This window comes from Calonectris borealis, chromosome 24 (genome assembly GCF_964195595.1).
Source record: "Calonectris borealis chromosome 24, bCalBor7.hap1.2, whole genome shotgun sequence".
Classification (NCBI taxonomy): Eukaryota; Metazoa; Chordata; class Aves; order Procellariiformes; family Procellariidae; genus Calonectris; species Calonectris borealis.
In genome coordinates this window covers 422,767-443,764 of record NC_134335.1, presented here as the reverse complement: position 1 = coordinate 443,764, position 20,998 = coordinate 422,767, and the positions used below count along the sequence as shown (strand labels likewise).

The window sequence follows — 20,998 nt, the reverse complement described above, 5'->3', positions numbered from 1 at the left end:
CTGCAGCTGCGGGGGCGCAGCCTTCCTCGCCCGTCCTTTGCCCACGCGAGCTGGAGGCTCGTGCACCCTCCTCAGCTGCGCTTTTGTTGCTGGCAGGGAGGAAGACGCGCGCAGAGTCGGGATACCCCTTCTCCTTTCTCCCGTTAAGCCCCGTGCATGCGTGCGGCCTCGACAGGGGACGCAAAAGCGGCTGCTGGGGGGGGACGTGCAGGCAGCTCCGCGGGAGGGTCGCTCCGTCCGGGCTGTGGCCAGCAGCCGCCAGACCCACACGTGTGCCTGGGCTCGGGGTCCCGATGCGGGAAACGGGAGTCGGGCGCTGATGATAAGCGCGTTAATGCCGAGCGCTGGAGCTATTTATAGCCGGTAATCCGCTGACCTGGGCTGCGGGTCGGGCCGTGCGTGTCCCACCCCAACCTCTGCTGCTTTAGCCGCTCCTGGCTGTGAGAAAACACCGGGATCATCGGTGCTTTAGGGGTGTTTAATCGCACCGCGTGGTTTCGTCCTGCACGGATGCGGGATGCTCGTGCTCCTCCCGGGGCCGGAGCGCTCTGGGGGCCCTGGCTCCCGTTTGCACGGCTTCTCCTAAAAATTGAGCACGTGGAAATGCGGTTTGCCGCAGGCTGCAAAATCGCTGTCTTTGACTGTAGGATCGAAAACCGAGGCGATAATTTGGAACGGGGCACGGGGAGGTGAAACCCAGCTGCCAGCAGGCACCGCCTGCCTCGCCTCGGGAGGGGGGGTCCGAAACGCGTCCTGAGCATCCTCCTCCTCCTCCGGTGCCCAGGCAGCAGCTGCGGGAGGGGGCGAGGGGCCGCGGGTCTCGGCTGCGGCACACGGGGAGAGAGTAAAATATCATTTTAAAGAGGAAGCGAAAGCGCAGGCATGTGAGTATATAACGAGAAGGACAATTTATGCCCAGGCACGAGTGCAGTTTGACACGGGGATAATGAAAAAACGTAGGTCACTGTGGATGACTTAAGCCTTCACAGCTGAAGAAAATGTATGAAATGCGGGGAACATTACACGCTTGGCAGCTCCGCACATCTGCAGCAGGACAAGTGAAATACAGTGGGCCATTCTTTACCATAAACTGTGCTTGTAGGATATGCGGCACAGAGAAATTGTAATTACAGTGACAAGACAAATCAGTAATATTTAAATATTCATGAACAAAGTCTCGGACGATCAATCTATCTTTATTGTCCTTGCCTTCGCGGCTGTAATAAATAAGTAGCTGGAGCCCTCACCTTTCCTTCAAATCATTCTGCCTTTGGTGCCGAACCGGAGTTCATTTATCAGCCGCCCGGTCTGGAGCGCGGGAGACGCCCGGGGCCGGGTCTGTGCCGGCGATGCCGGGTGAAGAGCCTGGGAATTGGTGGCGGGAGGGGCGCGGCGCCCTCCGGTCCCTTCACCCCGCTGCGGACCCGAGCATCCCCCCCGCACCGGGATGCGGGGACCGGCGTGCCGTGCTGGGGTGGCTGGGATGCTCCATCCCCTGGGGCAGCGGCGGCGGCGGGTGCCAGGGGTAGACCCGGGCTGGGGAGCTAGTTTTGGCCGGGCGCGGTGGCCGCGATGGCGGCTCTGACGCGCGCGTGTGCTTGCAGGCGACCACCCCTACGAGTGCGAGTTCTGCGGCAGCTGCTTCCGGGACGAGAGCACGCTGAAGGGCCACAAGCGCATCCACACCGGCGAGAAGCCCTACGAGTGCAACGGCTGCGGCAAGAAGTTCAGCCTCAAGCACCAGCTGGAGACCCACTACCGGGTCCACACAGGTACGTGCTGCGGGGGGGTCTCCGGTGAGGCCGGCGGCGCCGGATCGGTCCCCCCTGCCGGCGGAGATGCCGGCAGCGTGGACCGGGGCGGCGGCCGGGGATAACGAACCATCGGGTGCGCCGGCCTGTAACTATTGTAAATAGCGGATCAATAGCGAGATCGGTTTTGCTGTTCATTACTCGGTTATCGGCCGTGCCCGCCGCGGCAGCATCGATGCCGGGCAGTTAATTACCGCCCGGAGGCCCCGAGCCCCCGCTGACGCCCCCGTCTCCCCGTCTCCCGCAGGCGAGAAGCCCTTCGAGTGCAAGCTGTGCCACCAGCGCTCCCGGGACTACTCGGCCATGATCAAACACCTTCGGACCCACAACGGCGCTTCCCCCTACCAGTGCACCATTTGCCTGGAGTACTGCCCCAGCCTCTCCGCCATGCAGAAGCACATGAAGGGCCACAAGCCGGAGGAGATCCCCACCGACTGGCGGATAGAGAAGACCTATCTCTACCTCTGCTACGTCTGAGGGAGGAGGCGCAGGGGCGGCGGGGCTGAGTGGCGGAGGACTGGGCAAAAAAAAAACCACCAAACCCGCAGCGTCCACGGCCTTGTTTGTTTTCGGTTCTCGTTCGTTGCTTCTCGCCGGAAGGATCCTGGCGCCGGGGCGGGGGTTGCGCCGGCCCCTTCCCCAGCCCCATCCGCTCCCCCTCCCCGGCTGCTCGTGCGCCCGCCGCCCTTGCAGCCTCGCTGCGGGGCAGCTTTCGCCCCTTGCAGCCCCCGGGAACTGGCTCCGCGGCCGGCCCCTCCGTCGCCGCTGGTGCCGGCCACCGGCGCTGCCGGGAAGACCGTGTAGGAACGGCACGCTTCCCCGAAAGCGCGCGCGTGGCCGGTGCTTCGGGAAGGCTTTAATTTCGGGTTTCCGCTGTCACCGCGTGATGCCCCGCTGAGGACCCCAGCACACGCGCGGGCACGGCTCCGCGTGGGGCTCAGCCCCCGTTTCGGGAGGGTTGCCGCGCTCCCGGGCTGCGGCGTCGCAGCTGCGACAGCGCCGGCGTCGGGCGAGCCGTAAGTGCTTCGGCGAGAGCGTCCTCGGGGGGGATCCCAGCCGGAGGAGGGTGTTTGGAGTAGGGAACCGGGTGCGAGCCGGGGTGCCTCGCGGTGCCGCCCGGGGTCTGGGTGGGCGCGAGGGCGCCCGGAGGCTGCCGCCCTCCCCCTGACCAAAGACCTCTCTATGCATTTCCCCTCCCTTCCCCGCCTTCCCAGGGGGCGAGGGCGAAGCCCCCCGCGGGGAGACGCGGCCGGTTTGGTGACGCGCGGTCGATGCCGGCGCCGGCGTGGGTGCCGCCGGCGCGCGGCATCGCTCCGAACGGGGGCGTCCTCTTTTTTCTGCTAATTCGGGGCGCCCGGAAGGTGCCGAGCGTGGTTTTTTGCCCAGCCCTCAGCTGCAGGACCCGCAAGCGAGGGGTGCCCGGTGGCAGGTGGCTTCGCTCGCCTTTTGTTTCGCTTTTCGTTCGGTTTTTTTGAACTTTCTTTTGGAATATTTCCGCGTTTAGCACATTTTACTTGAAATTACCTCGTTTTTTTGTGACCTCATGAGCTTTTATTGATTTGGGGGGGACGGGGGGCGGCGTGGCCGGGAAGGCGCGAGCCGCGTGCCCGGCGCTGGCGGTGGAGGGGCGGCGCGGCGGCAGCGTCCCTGCCGGCCTCCCGTTGTGCATTATCCTTACCAAAACTGGTATTTTTTGCCCGGCCCCGCGGGGCCGGGGGCGTCGGTTCTGAAGCTACCTCTTGTGTTCGTTTTTGTTGTGTTTCTCCTTCGCGGCTGCGGAAGCGGGCTCTGCGGCTTCCATCCCGCGCAGCGCTTGCGGCCGCGGCTTTTTTTTGTCATTTTGCTGCGTTTGGGTGAAAAGGGGGGAAGAAGAGTCGGGGGGAGCGGGACGGTGTCTGGATGCGGTTTGGAGGGATGCTGATTGCCCCTCTCGCGGGGGGCTGCCAGTCCCGGCAGAGCCCGTCCCGCCTCTCCTGGTGCCGAGCAGGGATGCGGCTGCGGGTGCAGCGTCCTCCCTCGCACCCCGGTCCGGCTTTGCACGCGCGTGTGCCCCTGCGGGCGGGACCTTTGCCGCTCCGCGCAGGGTGGACGCCGCTGTTGTACAATCCGGGATGTGACTGTGGAGAACGGCTTGTTTGATTGTTGTGCCTAAGAAAAAAAAAAAAGAAAAAAAAAGAAAAAAATGTTAAAAAAAAAAACCCGGTTCTTTCACACGGAAAGTTGCTGCAATTTCTGGCGCGTGCGCGGTAGCTCCCCGCGGTGCGGCCGCGGGTGCCGCCGTGCTGCGGAGCGCACGGCCGAGCTCATGTGGCTTTTTTTGCTTTAACCTCCCCTCCCGTCCCGCCGTCCCCCTCCCTCCCTCCCTCCCTCGGCGGCGTTGGGATCGGCGTTGGAGCGATGCCGCCGTGCCGCGGTGCCCCGGGCGCGCGTCCCCGCATCTGTTTGCCGTGGCGCGGCGAGCCGTGGCGCAGCCCCCGCCGCCCCCCCATATATATATATACGAGTATATATATGTGTATCATAGCAGTGAGGACCAAGCGCCCCGCGGGGCCCCGCGGCCCCGGGCTCCCTCTCCCCTGGCTTGTCGTCGGTGTCGTGAGCGCCCGCCTGCCCGTCCCGTTGCTCTGTGTTGCCGCTCGTGGTTCGGGTCCGTCGCTGTCCTCGTTCCGTCTACCTCAGCACCTCTCTGAGCCCGGGCGCAGAAGGTGCCCAAGTCCCCCTTCGGTTTTCTCAGAGTATCTATCGGCTCCTATTTTTTGTACGACTTTCTCCCTCTCCCCTCGCCGTTCGCTCCCTTGCGGTTCTGCTTGCGAGTCCTCTCTGTCCTCTAGCCACAGATGCCGTTAGCTAAAAGTTTCCTGAAAAATAAAGAAAAAGAAAAAAAAAAAAAAAAAACCAGTTGTGGTGTCTCCTAGTTGCAGCTCTCCGCATCTGCCTTCGTCCTGTGTAGATTCAGATGCATTTCTTTGTAAGACTTCAGTGTTTCTGACAGAGGAAAAAAAAAGACAAAAAAAAAAAAAGAAGAAGAATATACTGCTGCAGGTTTTTTTCTCTCCATGTGTCACTAAGTGAAGTTTGTGCCTTCTATAGCAAAGAGAATATTTTTTACATCCTACTAACGGTAGATTTTTTTGTAGTGAACATTTTTTGTATTTTTATTTATAAGTCTCATAAGGAAAATAGCAATGTTCAGTTGTATACCTTGAATCTGCAGTTAGAAAACAAAAAAACAACCAATAAAGTTAATTCCGTTGTCTCGGCCTGCCGTCTCCTGTTCCTGTGCCCGTGCCCGCTGGGAGGAGGAGGAGGAGGAGGAGGAGGAAGGATGCATCCCGCCGGCTCGGGGCGAGCCGCGGGGGGACCCGCGGTGGTGAGTTTGGGGGTGCCTGCTCGGCTCCCCCGGGGCTGTGGCGGGGGGGTCCCATCCCTAAAGCAACCCCGATGGACGGGGGGTGCCCGCGGGATGCGGGGATGCCGACGTCCCCGCGGACGGGGAGCAAACCCGCGTCCCTCGTCCCGGGACGCACGCCTCCCCGTCCCGCGGCGCGCTGCCTGCGGCGCTGCCTGCGCGGCTCACCGGGGAGCTGAGCAAGTTTGCCTCAATGGAAGTGAACTCGTTCATTTAAACCTGACTGCAGACTAGTCTGGCCCCCCGCTGCGTTAATTATCCTGTAGTTCTCGACTGATTGCTGTACACTAAGCTTAAGCCCTCCTTTATTTATTTACTGACTACATTAACAGCAGCGCCTGCACTCCTTTTGTGCTGCGGCAAACTGTACGGCGCACCGCGGCGGGGCCAGGCAGGTGCTGCCAGCGTCACCCGGCCGTGCCCGCGCCCCCCGGGTGCCGCCCGCCGCCCGCCTGGGCATTGCGATGCACTTAAACGTTAATTACGGCGCGGTTGGAGTCGCTGGATGCAAAGCGTCACGTATTTTTCCGGGGATGGATGATGACGTGTGCCGGGCTGCCGCGTGCACTGGCATCGAGGCCAGCCTCGTCCCGTGCCCCGGGGCTTCCCGGTGGGTTTGGGGGGCTGCGAGCCCCCCCCGAGGTCCTGGTGGCGATCCCAGAGCCCCCCCCAGCACAGCTCTTCCAGGGAGAGCTTGGGTCCTGGTCCAGGCAAGCGGAGGTGGTCCCGCCGCAAGCAACCTGCCGGCTGCAGCATCCCTGGGAGAAGGGGGGATGAAACCGCTCTGCGGCGTTTGGCCTGGCACAAAGGCGTTATTATAATAACGGGGAAATTGTCGTAGGACCGGGCCTTTGTCTGCACACTTGCGCAGCAGCTGGGAGCGATTATGCTGCAACAATGTTCTGTTCCATCAACATTATGTCCTCATTAAACCTTTATTAGTAGATTAGATTCAGATTTATTGATTTTTTTTTTTTTTTTTTTTAAAGAGGAAAATCCAGGCTCCCCTCGGAGAGATGCCTGGAACTTTTTCCCGCGCGCGACGCTTCCCAAAGCAGGCGAGAGGGCAAAGGGAGAACCTGGATCCTTCCTCCAGCACGGGCAGCCTCCTCTTCCAGGGGAAAAGGACGGCTGAACGGCACGAGGGGGTTAGGTCGGGCGCGGGACGGCTTCCTAGCGCAGGGAAGGAGGGAAGACCGAGCGCCCACGTGGCCACCAACGTGGTCCCTGGGATGCGGCGGCGCAGGTGAGCATCTCGCGGTGGGTCCCCGAGGGGCACCCGGGGTCCCAGCGGGCAGGAGAGGGATGGCGAGGCTGGCTCGGCGGTCCCGCCGCCCCCTCGAATGCGCACCCGGGTCAATGGGCCCATTGGATTTGTCTGTTGGAGCGTTTGATGTTACACGAAGGCGGCTCGTTCCAGAGGGTGTTAATTGCCCGCTGCAGTGATCAGGTCTGTAGCACCATCGATCTCGGCAGGATCAATGGGCTGATTTAGTGTCTCGCGAACTCTTTAACTGGACACCTCATCAATAGGCAGCCACTTACAGACCATCAGCGCATTAGCGCGGGCCGGCGCCGGCAGGAGCCCGCTCCACCCGTCCTCGCCCCCCCTGTCACTCAGCGGGGAGTTTTCCTGCAGGTGACGGCTCCGGGACAGCGAGCGGGGCCCTTGGTCCAGGGCCGGTGGGCTTGGGGGTGGACGTGGAAGAGCCGGGCGCCGCCAACCCACCTCTCCCCCACGGCCCGCAGCCCGACCGTACGCAGAGATGCTGCTAGAGCACGGGATGGGCCCACGCGTCATCTCCAGCGCTTTCGAGGATGGTGCCCGCCTGGTCGCTCAGGTACGTTACCGGCGTGAAGAGCGAGCTGTACCTTTACGGGGTCTGGGGCAGGGGACCGCCCCAAAAACACTGTCGGTGTTTTTTGTCACAACCCCCTGGCACCCCCAGCTCTGAAACCAGAGTGGGTACTGCGTCGGGCAGATCGGCTCCTTGCAGTTTGGGCACAACTCCCTGCTCTGGGTGGCAGCCAGTGGTTCCTTTCTCTCCTCTTAGCCTCGTGCCTCTGCCCTGGCAGGGGTGGGGAGAGGGAGCAGGGGGATTGGGGCAGCAATCGGTGACTCTGCGGGTCTCTTCCAGCACCGCGTGCCCGCGGAGCCTGGCCTGTTTGCACCCCCTTGGCTGGCACTGGTTCTCTCCCAGTTACGGTACTGCTGGGCAGGGGTGTGATGGGGATCTGCTGGGGAAGCCTGCACAGCGGCCGGGTGGGGGGAATAAACACCCAGGGGACTAACGGAGAAGGGGACACCGGCGTGTGGCCCCCAGCGCTTCATGCACAGAGGTGGGAGCTTCCCCAGGGCAGACGGGGTGAGGGGTAGGGGACCCTCCCGGAGCGGCGGGGACCCCTGGGACAGCGTGGATCCCCGGGGCGGTTGGGACCCCCCGGGACAGCGGGGACCCCCAGGGCGGTTGGGACCCCTCGGGGCGGCGGGGACCCCCGGGGCGGGCGGCAGCGGCGGGGCCGGGCCGGCGGGGCCGCTGTCCGCGGTGCTGAAGCGGCGGCCGCCGGTCGGGCCGGGCTGGGGTCGCTCCCGGGGATGGGGCGGGGGGAAGGCTTAGGCAGGGGCCAGCGGTGCCTGCTGGTTCCCCCTCAGCTCTGCCGTCGTGCTCGGATGCTGCCGCTCCGGAGCGGGGGGGAAGGCGGCGGATGCGGCGGCCCGGGTCAGCAAACACCGGTGACTCCCAGAGCCTCCGGAGCGAGGCAGCGTCGAGGTCCCCACCTCGCCCGCCCCCAAAGGCGGGCGCCGCTCAGGCGTCCCGCCACACCGACCAGAGGGTGCCCAGCGTGATGCCGTAGGCCAGGACGGCCGCCAGGTACGCCCGGAAGAGCAGGACGTCCAACACGTAGCCCACTTGCAGCCACTCGCGGGCGACGTCGCGAAACTCCTCGCGTTTCTCCAGGAACTGGCGGATGGCGGTGATCTCGCGCAGGACGCCGCGCATCAGCGGGGAGCCCTCCGCCTGGCCGACAAAGGCCGGTGCAGGCCTCGCGCCCCCCGCCGTCTCGCACTCCCGGGGGTCTTCACGGCCGTAGTGGTTCAGCTTGGCTGCGGGATCGAGAGGGGCGAGTGCGAAAATTCTCTTTAGTCGGGGAGCTGGGATTTCTGAGGGTGGCCCGGGCATCCGGATTGCCACGCAAGCGGGGGCTGCGTGGACGTAGACGGCTACGTGCAGCTCGGTCCCCCTCGGTTCCCGTGGGCCCGCAGCCCTTACCTGTGCTGTCGCTGTTCTCCGCCTGCCTGGAGATGTCCGAGCTCTGCGTCCTGCTTTGGCTAAATTTCCCCCTGTCCCGGATGCAGAGCAGGACGGTGGCTCGTTCCAGCAGCAGGCGCTTCACCCAGTCGGGGACGTGGGGCTGCAGGTCTTGCTTGTGCACCAGGCGCACGATCAGGATGGTCTCCGTCAGGCTGATGACGAGCAGCGCCATGCACACCACAAAGTAGATGCCTGTGGAGATGTCAGCGAGGTGAGTGGCCTGCAAAGGCTCATGCACAGAGCATGGTCCTGCGCGAGTCCTCCCTGCCCACCGCTCTAGGGGACCTGTGGTCTCTGTACGGAGCAGCAGCTCCCGCTGCTCCAGGCCCAGCACTGCCGTAGCAGTTGGCTTGGCAGGTAGCACCGCCGTACCTATCAAGGGGGTGCCGACCGCAGTGGCTGGCAGCGTGTCGGATACAATGATGAGGAAAACCGAGTAGCCCAGCAGGAGGGTGATCTTGAAAGAGACCCTCTCGCCACTGTTGGGAGGTAGGTAGAAGCCCACGATGTCCATGACCATCAGGAAGATGCTGGGGAGCAGCAGGTTGACGGTGTAGAAGAGGGGACGTCTCCGGATGACTACCTGCGGGACAGAGAGACAGGAAAGGCTCAGCGAAGGGCTGAAACGAGGGCTTGAGCTGGTGCGGCTCTCCGCCACGGCAGGGAGGATGGCGGGATGCACTAAGGTGAGCCAGAGGAAGGGCTCAGCACCGGGAGCCTCCTGCCCGCAGGCAGGAGCGCCGTGGCAGGGAGCAGCTGGGTGATCAAGCCACAGGGACGGTGGCAAGACCCTTCCTTAGCGCCCCATCCCCGAGAAGCGCGGCAGCCGAAGAGCCTTACATAGAACTTCATCTCGGCGTAGCTGTCGCTGCTCTTGACGCTGAACTCCTGGAAGCGACTGAGGACGTAGAGCAGCTCCCACTCGCCCTGGTTCATGAAGACGCTCCGGTCGAACTTGACCAGCTCCGGCTGCCGCCACAGCGAGAGGTTGATGTCACGGACTGGGGGGCGGAGGAGAGGTGAGGACCAGGGGTGCCCGGCCCGAAGCGCCGGCAGCTGCCAGCACCTCCATGCCGGGCTGGGTGCCTGCCCTCCCCGCACGCATCCCCGATCCGCTGGGGCCATCTAGAGGGGTGAGTTGCCTTCTGCACGGAGCTCCAGCCCGGCAGAGGTCCTGCCCGCTCCCCCCGAGCCCCCCGGCCGTGGGGGTCCCGGCACTCACTGTGGTGCAGCCAGCTGGTGAAGGTGAGCGAGCAGTTCTGGACGTCGAAGGGGAAGTTGTAGATGTCCAGGCTGCAGGCCGTCATCACCTGGATGGGTTTGAGGTTCTGCACCTCCCCATGGTGGCCAACATAGACGTAGGGGACATGGGGGGACCTTCCGACGTCCACGCTGAGGGGCACAAGGGACAGAGACCAGGGTGGGGGAGCACTCTGGGCAGGGGCTCCTGCTGCCGAGCTGCTCCTGCCCCCCAGGAGCCGGGGGCTTACTCCCCGAGCCGCTTTTTTGGCAGTACCCATGCAAGCCTGCCTGCCTGGCATCACCTCTGTGCTGCTGGGGCTGCTGCCCTCTCCCAGCCCCAGGAGCGTTTGCAGCCTTGTCCCGGGGCTCTCTGGAGCCGGCGGGAACACCTTAAATCCCAGCAAAGCGGGGAAGGACGCCGGCTGGCTTCGCGGGAAGGGCCGGCAGCTCTGCAGCTGCCCTCGCATTGTGCTGCCTTCACAAAGCCTTTCTCCAGATATCTGGATCCCACCCCCGGCACGGCGCGGGTAATTACCGACGGTTGCGGTTAGCCAGCATTGGAAATGGCCCAACTGCCGAGCCGTTCCCCATCTGCAGCTCGCCCGATGCGGGGAGGCTGCCAGCTCTGTGCCGGGAATACAAAGTGTGGGGCGGCGCGTGCCCGCGGCGGGCGAGGGGGGCCCAAACCCCGGGCTGCCTGCCGCGGCCCCGGGGGCTTCGCCTCACTCACAACTCGTTGATGAGGATGTCGGGCACCCAGATGCTCTCCGCGGGGAGGGAGACCTGCGTCAAGTTGTCGAAGCGCGCCGGGTCCCACCTGAGAAACTCGTCCGTCCAGTGCTGGGGGGCAAGGGAGAGGGGCTTGGAGGGCAAGGTCCCTTCCACCCCGCCGGGACCCAAACCCGTGCTAGCACCCTGCCGTGGGAACCGATCTCCCACTCCATCCACGGGAGGGAGGGCGGGCTTGTCCTCCAGCTACCGCACCACCCAACGGTGTGAAGCACGGAGCATGAAGGCTGTGCCTTGAGGTTCGTGCCCTGCAGAGGTCTTGTCATCCCCTGGGATGGGTTCGACCTTGCTGCACTCCTGCAGGGCCGCACACCTCTCCCATGGGAAAACCTGTATCTGCAGGGGTGCTCGGCCCTGGGGGGTCCCAGCGAGGGAGGGGCGAGGTCGCATGGTCTCATCTGCTCACCTGCCTGTACCAGATGTAGGTGGTCAGCACCTGGTTCTTCTCGTCCTGCGGGAAGAAGAGGACACGGTGTCGGCACCGGGGGTACCAGCACTCTGGAGGATGGGCAGAGCGTGCCGGGAGGATGCTGCACGCCGGGTACCGTTCTTCCCCTCGCTGCGGACATGCAGAAGCTGCCTGCGCTGAAGGCAGCTGCCCCCACCCCACGCGGGGTGGGAACAGAGGACTCACCACGCTGAGGATGGCGTAGACCATGAGGTCGATAGCCACATTGGTGGTCGTTCGCCAGTCCCGCACAGGCCGGGTGCCCTTCTGGTAGTGGGCCAGCAGGTAGTGGGACAGGCGGCGCAGGGCGGGCTCGGCGGGCTCCGGTGTCCGGCCCCCCCGCTGGGTACCTGCCGGCAGAGGAGGGGGGGACGGGTGGAGGGCTGCTCGCAGCGGGGCAGCGGCTGCAATCGCCCAAGGGTGTGCCGCGAACCGCGGGATGCTGCTGGCTGCCATCCCTCGCTTTCCCGTTGGGGTTTCCCATCAAAGTTACATAGGAGCATCCCGATGGGAAAGGAGCCTGCCCGCCAGAACCATCACCTCACGTTTCATTAATATCTTCTGCTGTGTAGGTGGGTGGGGCTGTGACCTTCCCCCAGCCTCGGAGGGCTGCGCTGCCGTCTTCTGCCTCTCCCTCCCGGACGGATGCCAGGACAGCAGTGGCAGCGGGGGCCCACGAGGGACTCGCTGCCCCCAGATAAGTTTCCTACCGCTCGCTACTTCCAGGGGCATTTCTTCTTTGCTCTGCAGGTGGAGGCGGTGAAGGTTAGAGATGAACCAGGATGCTAAATTCATTTATTAGGTATCTTGGTATCTTGGCGTTTGCTTCCTGTGGAAACAATCCCTCGGCTGGTGCCGGCAGCGTTAATTGCAGACCAAATTGCTCACGGCATCAGCGTCCTCGCTGCAAGGCAGCCGGCAACGCTGCAGCCGAGCCAGGGCGGCAGAGCCGCACTCGTGGCTTTGCTCTGCAGCACGCTCAGCCCCGCAGTCCAATTCCTGCATAATGAAAGGGACTAATTGGAATAGATCTGCAGGAACTTGGGAAAAGCTGCCGGGAAGGGAACTTTAATCTGTCCTTCAAGCTAAAAAAAAAAAAACCAGCAGCCTCAGCCCCTCCAAGCCTGCACGCGATCAGTAATGCCGGGGAGCCGGCCGGGCGCACGGCCCTCACCCAGGCAGGCGTGCGCCGATGGAGGTGGCCAGGGGGGGCGAGAGGCAGCAATTAGGGCAAGGGGAGGAAAACAGGCGCTGCTGTCATCACGGCTGGGGCCAAGCGGCCTTTCCTGCTGCAGCTGGTGGCAGCTGGCTCGCGCCCTCTCCTCCTCCTCGCGCCCTCTCCTCCTCCTCGCGCCCTCTCCTCCTCGCGCCCGCACTGCCGAGCGCCGGGTCGGGATACTCTGGCTTTGCAGAGGGAAGACTGGGCTGGGTTCGCCCCGGCTGCTCCGTGCATCATGCCGGTCTGCCCAGCCCCAAACCTGTGCCGGCAACTCGCCTGGTGCAACTCGGCACAGCCCTGGCACACGGGTGTGCGTCTGCACAGACCTTCCTTCCCCCCTATCTCCGGCATCGCTAGGGCGAGAGAGTCGCTGCTCCCGCTCCTCTCCTGCCTCCTCTGCCGGGCTAACTGCGGGAGAAGGTCTGGGAGTTGGGAACGACGCCCCGATGAGAGGGGCTGTCTACCTGACCAGTCCGAAGATCCGAGTTACACACCTGCTGAAAGGTTTCAGCTGCGCCGGTGCAAAACAGCACAAAGATTTTTCTACTATTTCCCAGGAAGGTTAAACGAGAAAATAATAATGGTAGCTTGTGAACATTTTGGCAGCCGGTTTTGCACCGTGCGGAGCTGAGATTACAAACCATAGGCACAGCATCGCTTCTGCATGCCGTCGTCCCCAAAACCCAGCTCTGCGTTGCGAGGGTTGAAACGTTATATTAGAGAAATCCCTTTATCGGGTGGAGGGCTCAGGCAGCAGCTTCCAGAGAGCGGGATGCAGGCAGGCAGGCAGACCCCCCTGTTTCTCTCTATGTATATCCTCAGGGCTCAGACCCTGCACGCTTCCAGAGCACTTCGAGGCCCCGTACCGACGAGCCCACAAGGCAGAGCTGGGTTCAAACGCCGCGTTACCGTGCTGCGGGCGCTCAGCCTGCGTTGCCCAGGCAGGCAGCACCTCGGGCTCTTGCAGAAGAGGTTTCCCACACTTGGGCTTCTCGCAGGTATGTTGATTTTCAATAGCATTAAGGTCTCTATAAAAAGCAGCCTTTGCATGCCATACAGTGCTGCTCAGGTTTTAGGAAGGTATTGCACCGTGCCTTTCAGTACGGGGAGCGCCCCGTTCTGCCCCAGCCCCCCAGCCCTGCCCGCGGGGCCCCCCGCCTTACCTTGGCTCTGCAGCGTCGAGGCGAGAGGCAGCAGGGCCAGAAGCGCCCCGAGAGCGGCGGGCGTCATGGCTCTGCCGGCTCCCAGCCGCTGCCTCCCTCCTCTCCTCCCCCCTAGCCTGCCGGCTCCGCGGAGGAGTGAACCCGAGCAGGGAGGCAGGCAGCACTCCTTGCTCGCTTTCCCCCGCCGTCGGGTTTTTGAGAACGCCCAATTAATCTCGCGATCAGCCTCTCCCGCTGCATCAAGTTTCAGGCTGGCAGGATGTGAGAGGAACCCACCCAGCCACCCCCCACCCCCCCGGCTCCCCCGGGGCTCCCCTGTCCCCTGCCCGGGCGCCTAGCCATGGAAAAGCAGGTTGTGGGGGTGCAAGCATCGTGCCTGCGTGCAACAGGAGCGGGGAGCTCCAGGTTGCCCATGCTGCCCGCTGGCCTTTTGCACCCCTGCCTGGGGGCAGCAAGATTTCCCCAGTGGCCTCCAACACGCACCAGGACGAGGGTCTATTTTCATTGCAGCAATTTGCATTTGCGTGCAAATTTCAGCAAATGAAAGCACTTCTTACCGGTTTCGGTTTCCCCAAATATTCAACACCTTTGGGCAAACAAGACCACAAGCAAAGGTTGCCCCATATGATTGAGAGCAAAAATTTGTTTGGTGCCCACCCGTGCGCTGGTACCCTGCTCAGGCCACAGCATCCTTCCCTCCGTGTCAGAGCATCGCGTCCTCGGGGCAAGGCAATGTCCCTCTGCCTGGTGGGGGAGCCTCACCCCAAGCCCATTCCCTATAATCTTACATAGTCGTGTACGTATATCTGCATTTGTATGTGTTGTAGGTGCCCATGCCCGCGGGAAGCTGCTGGAAGTGCTGGGGAAGCGGTGGGCAGGGACCGGAGCCCGCGGCGGCGGCGCAGAGCAAATCGCATCAGATGGCAGCGTGGAGTCACTTAAACGAGATAAGAATTAGTGCACGGCCCTGATGAACTCCCCCTCGGCTGCCAACAGCGGTGTCAGGGAGAGAGCGAGAGCAGAGCCGGGGCTAATTTGATTTCTCGGCTCCGTTAGCGGCTGGCAAGTCACCTCCCGGGGAGCGCAGGCAGCTCGGAGCTCTTTCCCCTTATTGAATCTGGGTAATGAAAATCACGGGCAGCGCCGCCGCGGTGCTGGGGACCGTGCCCTGCTCTGCCCCCTCTCCTCCGGCCCCCCGCATCCGCGGCAGGCAGGATGCGGCCGAGCGGGCGAGGACCGCTCAAGCGGAGCCTCTGCTGCTGCATCATTAACTCTGAATTTTCTCCCTTGGGTTTTACGTCTTCATCTTAAAGAGATTTTAATGTAGTTCCTATCAGCCCTCCTGTTATCGGATATCTAATTAGCGTGATCTATTACAGTCTCGTATCATCCACGCGCGCGGGGGGCTCTTGCGGGACTTTTTGTGGGACGGCTGATATCAATCGGCAGCGCCTGGATCAGATTTACTTTCCGAAATGGCGTAATGGGATTTTATTAGCCCTGTAATCTGCTGCGCGGTAATTGCTTTTCTGGGAACCAAAGCGCTTGGCGTCCGGGGCTTCCCGCGGCTCAGCCTCCCATCCCGCCCGGGCTCTGCCTGCAGCTGGGCGCAGCAGCATCTCTGCGCTGGGACGGAGACTAAGGGCTGTTTCCTAGGGCAGCCACACCGAGAGCAGGTTCCTCGGCTAGGCAAGCAGCAAACTTCTTAAGCTGGTGCTTGGCCAGGGGCTGCGGTGATCTGGGAGGCCGGGGAGAGCCCAGAGGGCAGGCACGAGCTCCCTGCGATGCAACGGGACGAACGATGCTCAGCATCCCCGCTCTGCGAGGGGACCAGCGATGCTCAGCATCCCCCATTGCCCCAACCTGCCCTTACCGGCAACATAACGGAGCCCCGTGCGGGTGTTATTCCCGCGGCAGCGTTAGCCTCGGCAGCCCCCACCCCATGCCGCGGCACTTGCCGGGGGCTGCGGGGGATTTGGCAGGATGTGGCTGAGCTCTGCGCAGGATGGGGTGCTGCAGCAGGGCCGGGGAGGGAAGTCCCGGCTGTGGCGCCTGCCCGCGCGGAGCAGGCGGGAGAGGGAAGCAGCCCTCCTCCGGGCTGCCAGGACTCGCCTTTCAGAGCGCGTTTGGAGCGTCAAAAGCAATAAAGCATCGCGGAGGAGCCCTGGCAGCGCGGCTGCCTGCCGGCCCCGGCCCCATCACGCGCCCGAGGCCGCCCATTACAGAGCCTCGCGCTCCCCCGAATTGCATGTCTGCTATGATTTAACGCTGCGAGACATGAAATAAACACCGCGCGCAGGCAGGGCTGCCGGCGCTGGCACGGGCGGGCTCGCAGCAGACCCCCACGCCGGTGGGATGCGGGACCCTCGGGGGGCAGGAGAGCGAGCCACCCTCCTGCGGGGCAGTGGTCCTCGGGGATGCTCAGGGCTGCCGCATCCCCGGGGCGCTGCGAGGGTCCCCAGGGCCAGGGGGGCACGCGGGGTCTCTCCCCGGCACCCCCTTGCATGGCTCCACGAGCGAAGCAGAGTCCAGAGCGGGTGCTCGGTGCTACACCCTTGGCTAACGTGATCGCTGCCGTGGGTCATTGTGGATGCTGGTAGCTCTGCGGGTACGGAGCCCATCCTCACCCCGCCAGCAAAGGAGCCCGACGCCTTTAAATCTCCCGGTGAAGGGAGGGGAGCGCTTTCCTTTCTCCTCTTCTCCATTAGACACCCTTCAGGTATTAGCAATATTCTGCCACTGTTTCGTTATCCATTAAAGCCAGGTAATAATAAGTACGGGAAGGTATTTGGAGCCCATTGCTGTTAATGAAGGAGATCCAGCTCATCCCAAGCGGGGACGGCAGCCACGCGTCGCAGGCACGATATCACCTGAGGTTAGGCAGGAATTGCCTTGCTGAGAGCAGACCCGACCGGTGTTTAGTCTTGTGTGACCATCTTTTCCTTTTTCTTTTAATTTTTTAAAGGAGATCTGCGCTGGAGCCTCGCTGGGCAGGAGAGGGAAGCGGGGCTCCAGGGCCATCTCCGCTGCACAGGCTGCCTGCCGCCTTCTCGGCAGAGACCCCATCCCAAAGGTAGATTTGCAGCGGAGAGTGTGCACACGCCGGCTAGCTTTATGTAAAAATCTCGTGCTGCCTTCCTCACCTTTCACCCCAGCTCTTCTGCTGCGGCTGTATTTTTTAAGTATTTCCAATCCAGAACCACAGCGCTTCCAGCCTGGGTTTTAATAAAACCACATTGGCCATTACAGCTGGGTATTTTTCCCTTCATTTTCCAGAGAAAATGAGAAAGATTTCAAGCAAATTGGAAAGGTTAATTTGGGCTGAAAAGGCTGTTAGCTTCTGATGTAAAACACCTGAAAAAGTCTTGCAGAAAAGCCTCTTCCCCCTTGTTTCTGTTGGAGTCCAACGCGCAGCCAGCGCGGCTGGGGGGCAGCAGCCGGGCTCTGCCCTGGGGCCGGGGCTCCCAGCCCTGCCGGATCGCCTCAAGAAGTCCTAGTCAAGAAGCTCCTGCAAAGGAAGGCATCCTTCTTCCGTGAGCGGTGCGGGCAGGGGAGCAGGTCTGCGGGGCAGTGGGGCAAGATGGCCAGGCCAGGGGATGCTCCCGGTCCAGGGATGCTCCGCTCCGGGGGATGCTCCTGGGCCAGGGGTGGAAGGCAGAGACAGATGCAAAGCAAGGCAGGGAGGGCTGCGGCGGTGCTGAAAAGATCGGCTGCTGCTGCACAATGCGTGGGGATGGCCCTGGAGGGGACGGTGGCCGGAGACGGGCTGGGAGTAGATGGTGCTCAGCTGCGTGCAGGATGCTGCTGATGGCTGGGCTGCCACTCTGGGTGTCGAGGGGAAGGTGGACATCTCCAGGCTGCATGTGGGCATCACGTCCTGACCGCCCCGGGGCCAAGGATTTCACAAGGAAGCACGAATTTGGGGGTGCCTCTCTTTCTGGGTGCTGAGCTGGAGACAGAGCCCAGCACGAGACTTTTGTTTTGGGGGCTGGGTTTTGTGCCAAAAGGGAGGCGAAAACTTTCAGAATAGGAACAGAATCCTTGCAAGGAAACCAAAAAGACGCCGCGCCTCGCAAGCTCACAGGTCGTGGGTGACGCGACCCGGAGCCCGGATGCCCCCTCATCCCGCTGCAGAGGCTGAAACTCCCGTAAGAAATTCACCCTTCCGAGGATTATTCGTTGCCTCTGAAGCGTGAGTGTTCGGTACCCACTGAAGTTCCCTGCGACTCGCGTTCCCCTAGTGCTGCCAAACCATTCTGGGTGTTTTTTCATTTTTTAAAGCACCTACAGTGCAAATAGAATTCTTTTTGCTAAGAGAAGGTTGTGTGCAAAGATCTCGGGGCCTGGAAGGAGTGGGGCAAGGGCAGGTCTTCAGCTCATTCTTCGTCTGAGGGCATACGATCCCCCTGCAGTAAGTTATCTTTGATGTAACGGCGCTTTGACGGCACTTGGTGCTGCGAATGAATTGCCAGTATCTGTCCTGTGCCCTAATTAGTCACCACGGCATTAATCAGGCTGCTAAACACAGTAATGCACACCCTCGGCAAACCCGGAGCTACAAATACGAGGCTGAGTTTATCTTTGTAATCGGGAAGTTTTATGGTTAATACTTTCTTTAAGGTAGGGAAATCCCAGGGGACCCTTCCCCGGGCAGGGAGCTCCGGCCGCAGGCTGTGCCGGCCTGGAGCATCCATCGACTGAGACGAGGAGCCTCACGGCGCCGGCTGGCTGCCGGAACGGCCTCTCTGCTGGCGTTATTCCCGGCTCTTCCCTCTGCCTTTCCCACGTACCTTCCACCTCGCTTGCTAAAAGCAAACAGTGCTTCGCAGAAGGGGGGTTCATTACTCTTCTTAACAGAGGGAGCCTGCTTGGAGCGAAACGGGTGCTGGTGTTTCTCTCCCCCGTCTTGGCAGGCAGATGCCGTAGCGTCTGTCGGGGATGCTCCAGCCCAGGCACAACCATACCTGCGTTTCGCAGCTGGCCAACCTCGATATAAGCACGTCAGAAGTCGTCTCCTCCGACAAGATCATCTCCCTGCTCAGGTTTCCCTGTAATAGTGGGATATTCCCAGGCAGGACTCGTCTCTTCCCGATGCCAAGCAGGAGGCAGAGGATGGAAGCGGCGATGAAGCCGGGGCCGGGAGCTGCTCGGGTGAAGCAGCGTGCCCGCAGCAGCACGCGGGGATCCCATAGCAAAAATTACAGTGACCAACATCACCTCCCTATCTCTCGCTATTAATAGCCTCCCAGGCTCCCAAAATGGGCAGAATTTCTTACGTTGCATTTAAACTTTACTGGGTGTTTTATTTTTTCTTTGCCTATCGGGGAAATTGGATAACGCCGCCGGCTTGCTCAGTTTTACTTTATCAACCCTGCCAACTCCTCCTCCTCGCCCTCTCGCCTCCCAGATTCCTGAGCTGGAGCACCTGTGAGAACGTGGGAGCCGAGACAATCCTGGAAAGGGCACGTTGAAATTCCCACACCTCTTCCAAAACAAAAGGCAAGGGGTGCTCTGTGACTGCCTAGGGAAAATCCACCTGCAGGAGATGCCCACCCAGCCAGGAAAGGGCATTTTGGCTTGGGAATTAGCAAACAGGGGGATGGCGGTGGCATCGTCTGACCCTTTTACCCCCTTCCTCCTGCAGCGCCGCGGCTGCGTCAGGAACGCCGACGCCAGCATCGTCGCCGCAGCAGCTTCGGTGCCCGGCCGGGGAGAGATGCGGATCGGCAATTGTAAGCGACACGTTTCTGATGATGCAGAAGAATATTTTGCTCGCCAGCCCCCGGGGAGCTCGGCCCCGCCGGCTCGTCGGGCTGAGCCAAATTGCCCAGGCGTGTGAGCCACATCTCATCTGCGGAGTCCCGTGCGTCCCCGGTCTCTGACGGCCACACTGACGAGCTGCCGGCAGCATCGGATCTGTGCGGACTCGCCCGGATGCTGCAAAGCCCCCGGTCCCTTGCTTGGGATGCCTCCGCTTCAGGCGTTAAGCTGTTTTATTAAGTGAAAGGTGAAATCTCGGCCGTATCTACGGGAGGATGCGAAGGGAACGGCGCTTGATGGCTTGGCTCCGCTGCCTGCACAAGGTGACAGCAGGAAAGCTACGAACAGTGGGAGCTTTCCGTGAAACTAAGCCTGGAAAGTGGCTTTTTCCCCCTAATTTTAACCAGCCCACAAAACTGTCAGTCTGGCAAATGCAGAAAGCAGATGACCGGCCCCCTCTCTTGCTACGATCCTTTTCCTCCCGGTTTTCCCCCAGGATGCGCCCACCCCGCAGGGTTCGGCACCTCGAGCGGCGCGGCCGGGGCAGGAGCCGTTCCCGTCCCAGCCCCCCGTCCCCGCAGGGAGCGGGCGCTGGCCCAGCCCCAAAGCGCCGGCGAGCGGGGTGCCGACCCCACCTGAGACCAGGCAAGCAGGAGGCGAGGGGCCCTGCGGGCAGCCTGGGCTGGGCAGAGGGGCTCGTCCCCCCCCCGGCGTTTGCCGCGGGCCCTGGACCACCCGCCATCAGCAGCCGCTCGCCAAGGATGACCCCTCGCGCGCCCTTCGCTAGCCGCAGCTTCCCGGCCCTGGCGGCACCGCAGGCGCCTGTCGGACCCCGCCGCCTGCACCCTGGCTGGTGGAGAGCGGCTTGGGCCGAAACAGGTTTGAAAACGTCCTTTTTTATTATTTTTGTGATTTTTTAAATTTTTTTTTTTTTTTGTCTGTAAACAGACAAAACAGACACGCGGGGCGGGGTTCGGGGTTCGGGGACGGGGAGAGAAGGCCCCGCGCGGCGAGGGGCGCCGGGGCGGGGGGGCCGGAACCGCGGCGGCCGCGCATGCGCGGCGGGCGGCGCGGCCCCGCTCCGCTCCCCGCCGGCATGACGGCCGAGCTGCAGGCCCCGGGCGGCGGCGGCGGCGGCGCGGTGAGACCGCGGGGCGACGAGGGGGGGGGTGCGGGGAGGGGGGCTGCTCCCGCCGCCGGAGCTGCCGCCGGCCCGGCCCTCCCCTCCCGCCTCGGCGCCTCAGGCCTCCGCGGCCCCGCTTCCCCTCAGGCCTGCGGCCCTGCGCGGGAAGGGGGTCCCGGCGCCCCCGCCCGCAGCCCGGTGCCCGCTCGCTGCGGGTCGCCAGCACCTCTCCGTGGCCTGTCCCGCAGGGCGACGGGCTCGGTTCGCGTCCGGCAGCGGACGTCGTGTCTCAGCTGCTTCATTTAAAACAGCCCGTAGGCGCTCGCTCGGGGCTTGTTTTTCAGGATGCGCGCCGCCTGCTCCGTGGGGAGGGCCTGCAGGTGGCTCGGGGGGGCCGTCTCACGACGGCTTCCTCCTCTGCGACGAGCAGGAACGGGCTTTCTCCTTCCCCTCTCACGAAACCAGCCTCTTCTGAGACCCGTTAACAAAAACCGTTGCTCTTAAACCCCAGGGCTCGGCGTAGTTTGCCTCTCAGGGGATCCGGACGCGAGCACTGGAAAGGACGCCTGGCTCGCCGCTCCTCCGCGGTGCTCTCGGCTCACGAGGTCGGTGTCGGTGCGCAGGGACTGCGGCCCGGCGCGTCCCAGACTCGCACGGGCGTCTGCGCTTCCCTGTAGCATCCCTGCGCTCTCGGGACGCGAGAGAAACCCTTCTGAGAGG

At 62.8% G+C, this 20,998-nt stretch overlaps 3 protein-coding genes across 10 annotated transcripts in view; 2 read left to right on the top strand and 1 right to left on the bottom strand.

The window, feature by feature from the left end:
- ZBTB16 (zinc finger and BTB domain containing 16) overlaps positions 1 to 5,065 on the top strand; it is a 62,275-nt gene extending 57,210 nt beyond the window's left edge. For both annotated transcript variants that reach the window (XM_075172795.1, XM_075172794.1), the window contains 2 exons: positions 1,605 to 1,772; positions 2,059 to 5,065. In XM_075172795.1, coding sequence (XP_075028896.1) covers positions 1,605 to 1,772; positions 2,059 to 2,288 — 398 coding nt within the window. In that variant the 3' untranslated portion in view covers positions 2,289 to 5,065. The remainder of the gene's footprint in view (positions 1 to 1,604; positions 1,773 to 2,058) is intronic.
- Positions 5,066 to 8,027: 2,962 nt separating this feature from the next.
- Positions 8,028 to 13,462, bottom strand: LOC142092536 (5-hydroxytryptamine receptor 3A-like). Its single transcript, XM_075172676.1, has 9 exons — positions 13,396 to 13,462; positions 11,200 to 11,363; positions 10,972 to 11,016; positions 10,507 to 10,616; positions 9,757 to 9,926; positions 9,375 to 9,535; positions 8,907 to 9,117; positions 8,493 to 8,726; positions 8,028 to 8,326 (listed from the first exon to the last, which is right to left on the bottom strand). Exons 1-9 carry the CDS (start codon positions 13,460 to 13,462, stop codon positions 8,028 to 8,030), a joined length of 1,461 nt encoding a protein of 486 aa, XP_075028777.1.
- A 6,762-nt stretch (positions 13,463 to 20,224) lies between these two features.
- Positions 20,225 to 20,998, top strand: part of USP28 (ubiquitin specific peptidase 28) — a 29,592-nt gene continuing 28,818 nt past the window's right edge. For 6 of the 7 annotated variants that reach the window (XM_075172785.1, XM_075172783.1, XM_075172786.1 and 3 more), the window contains exon 1: positions 20,225 to 20,296. In XM_075172785.1, coding sequence (XP_075028886.1) covers positions 20,252 to 20,296 — 45 coding nt within the window. In that variant the 5' untranslated portion in view covers positions 20,225 to 20,251. Of the gene's footprint in view, positions 20,297 to 20,605; positions 20,884 to 20,998 lie in introns of those variants that run through there. The other variant, XM_075172787.1, reaches the window with a different exon arrangement.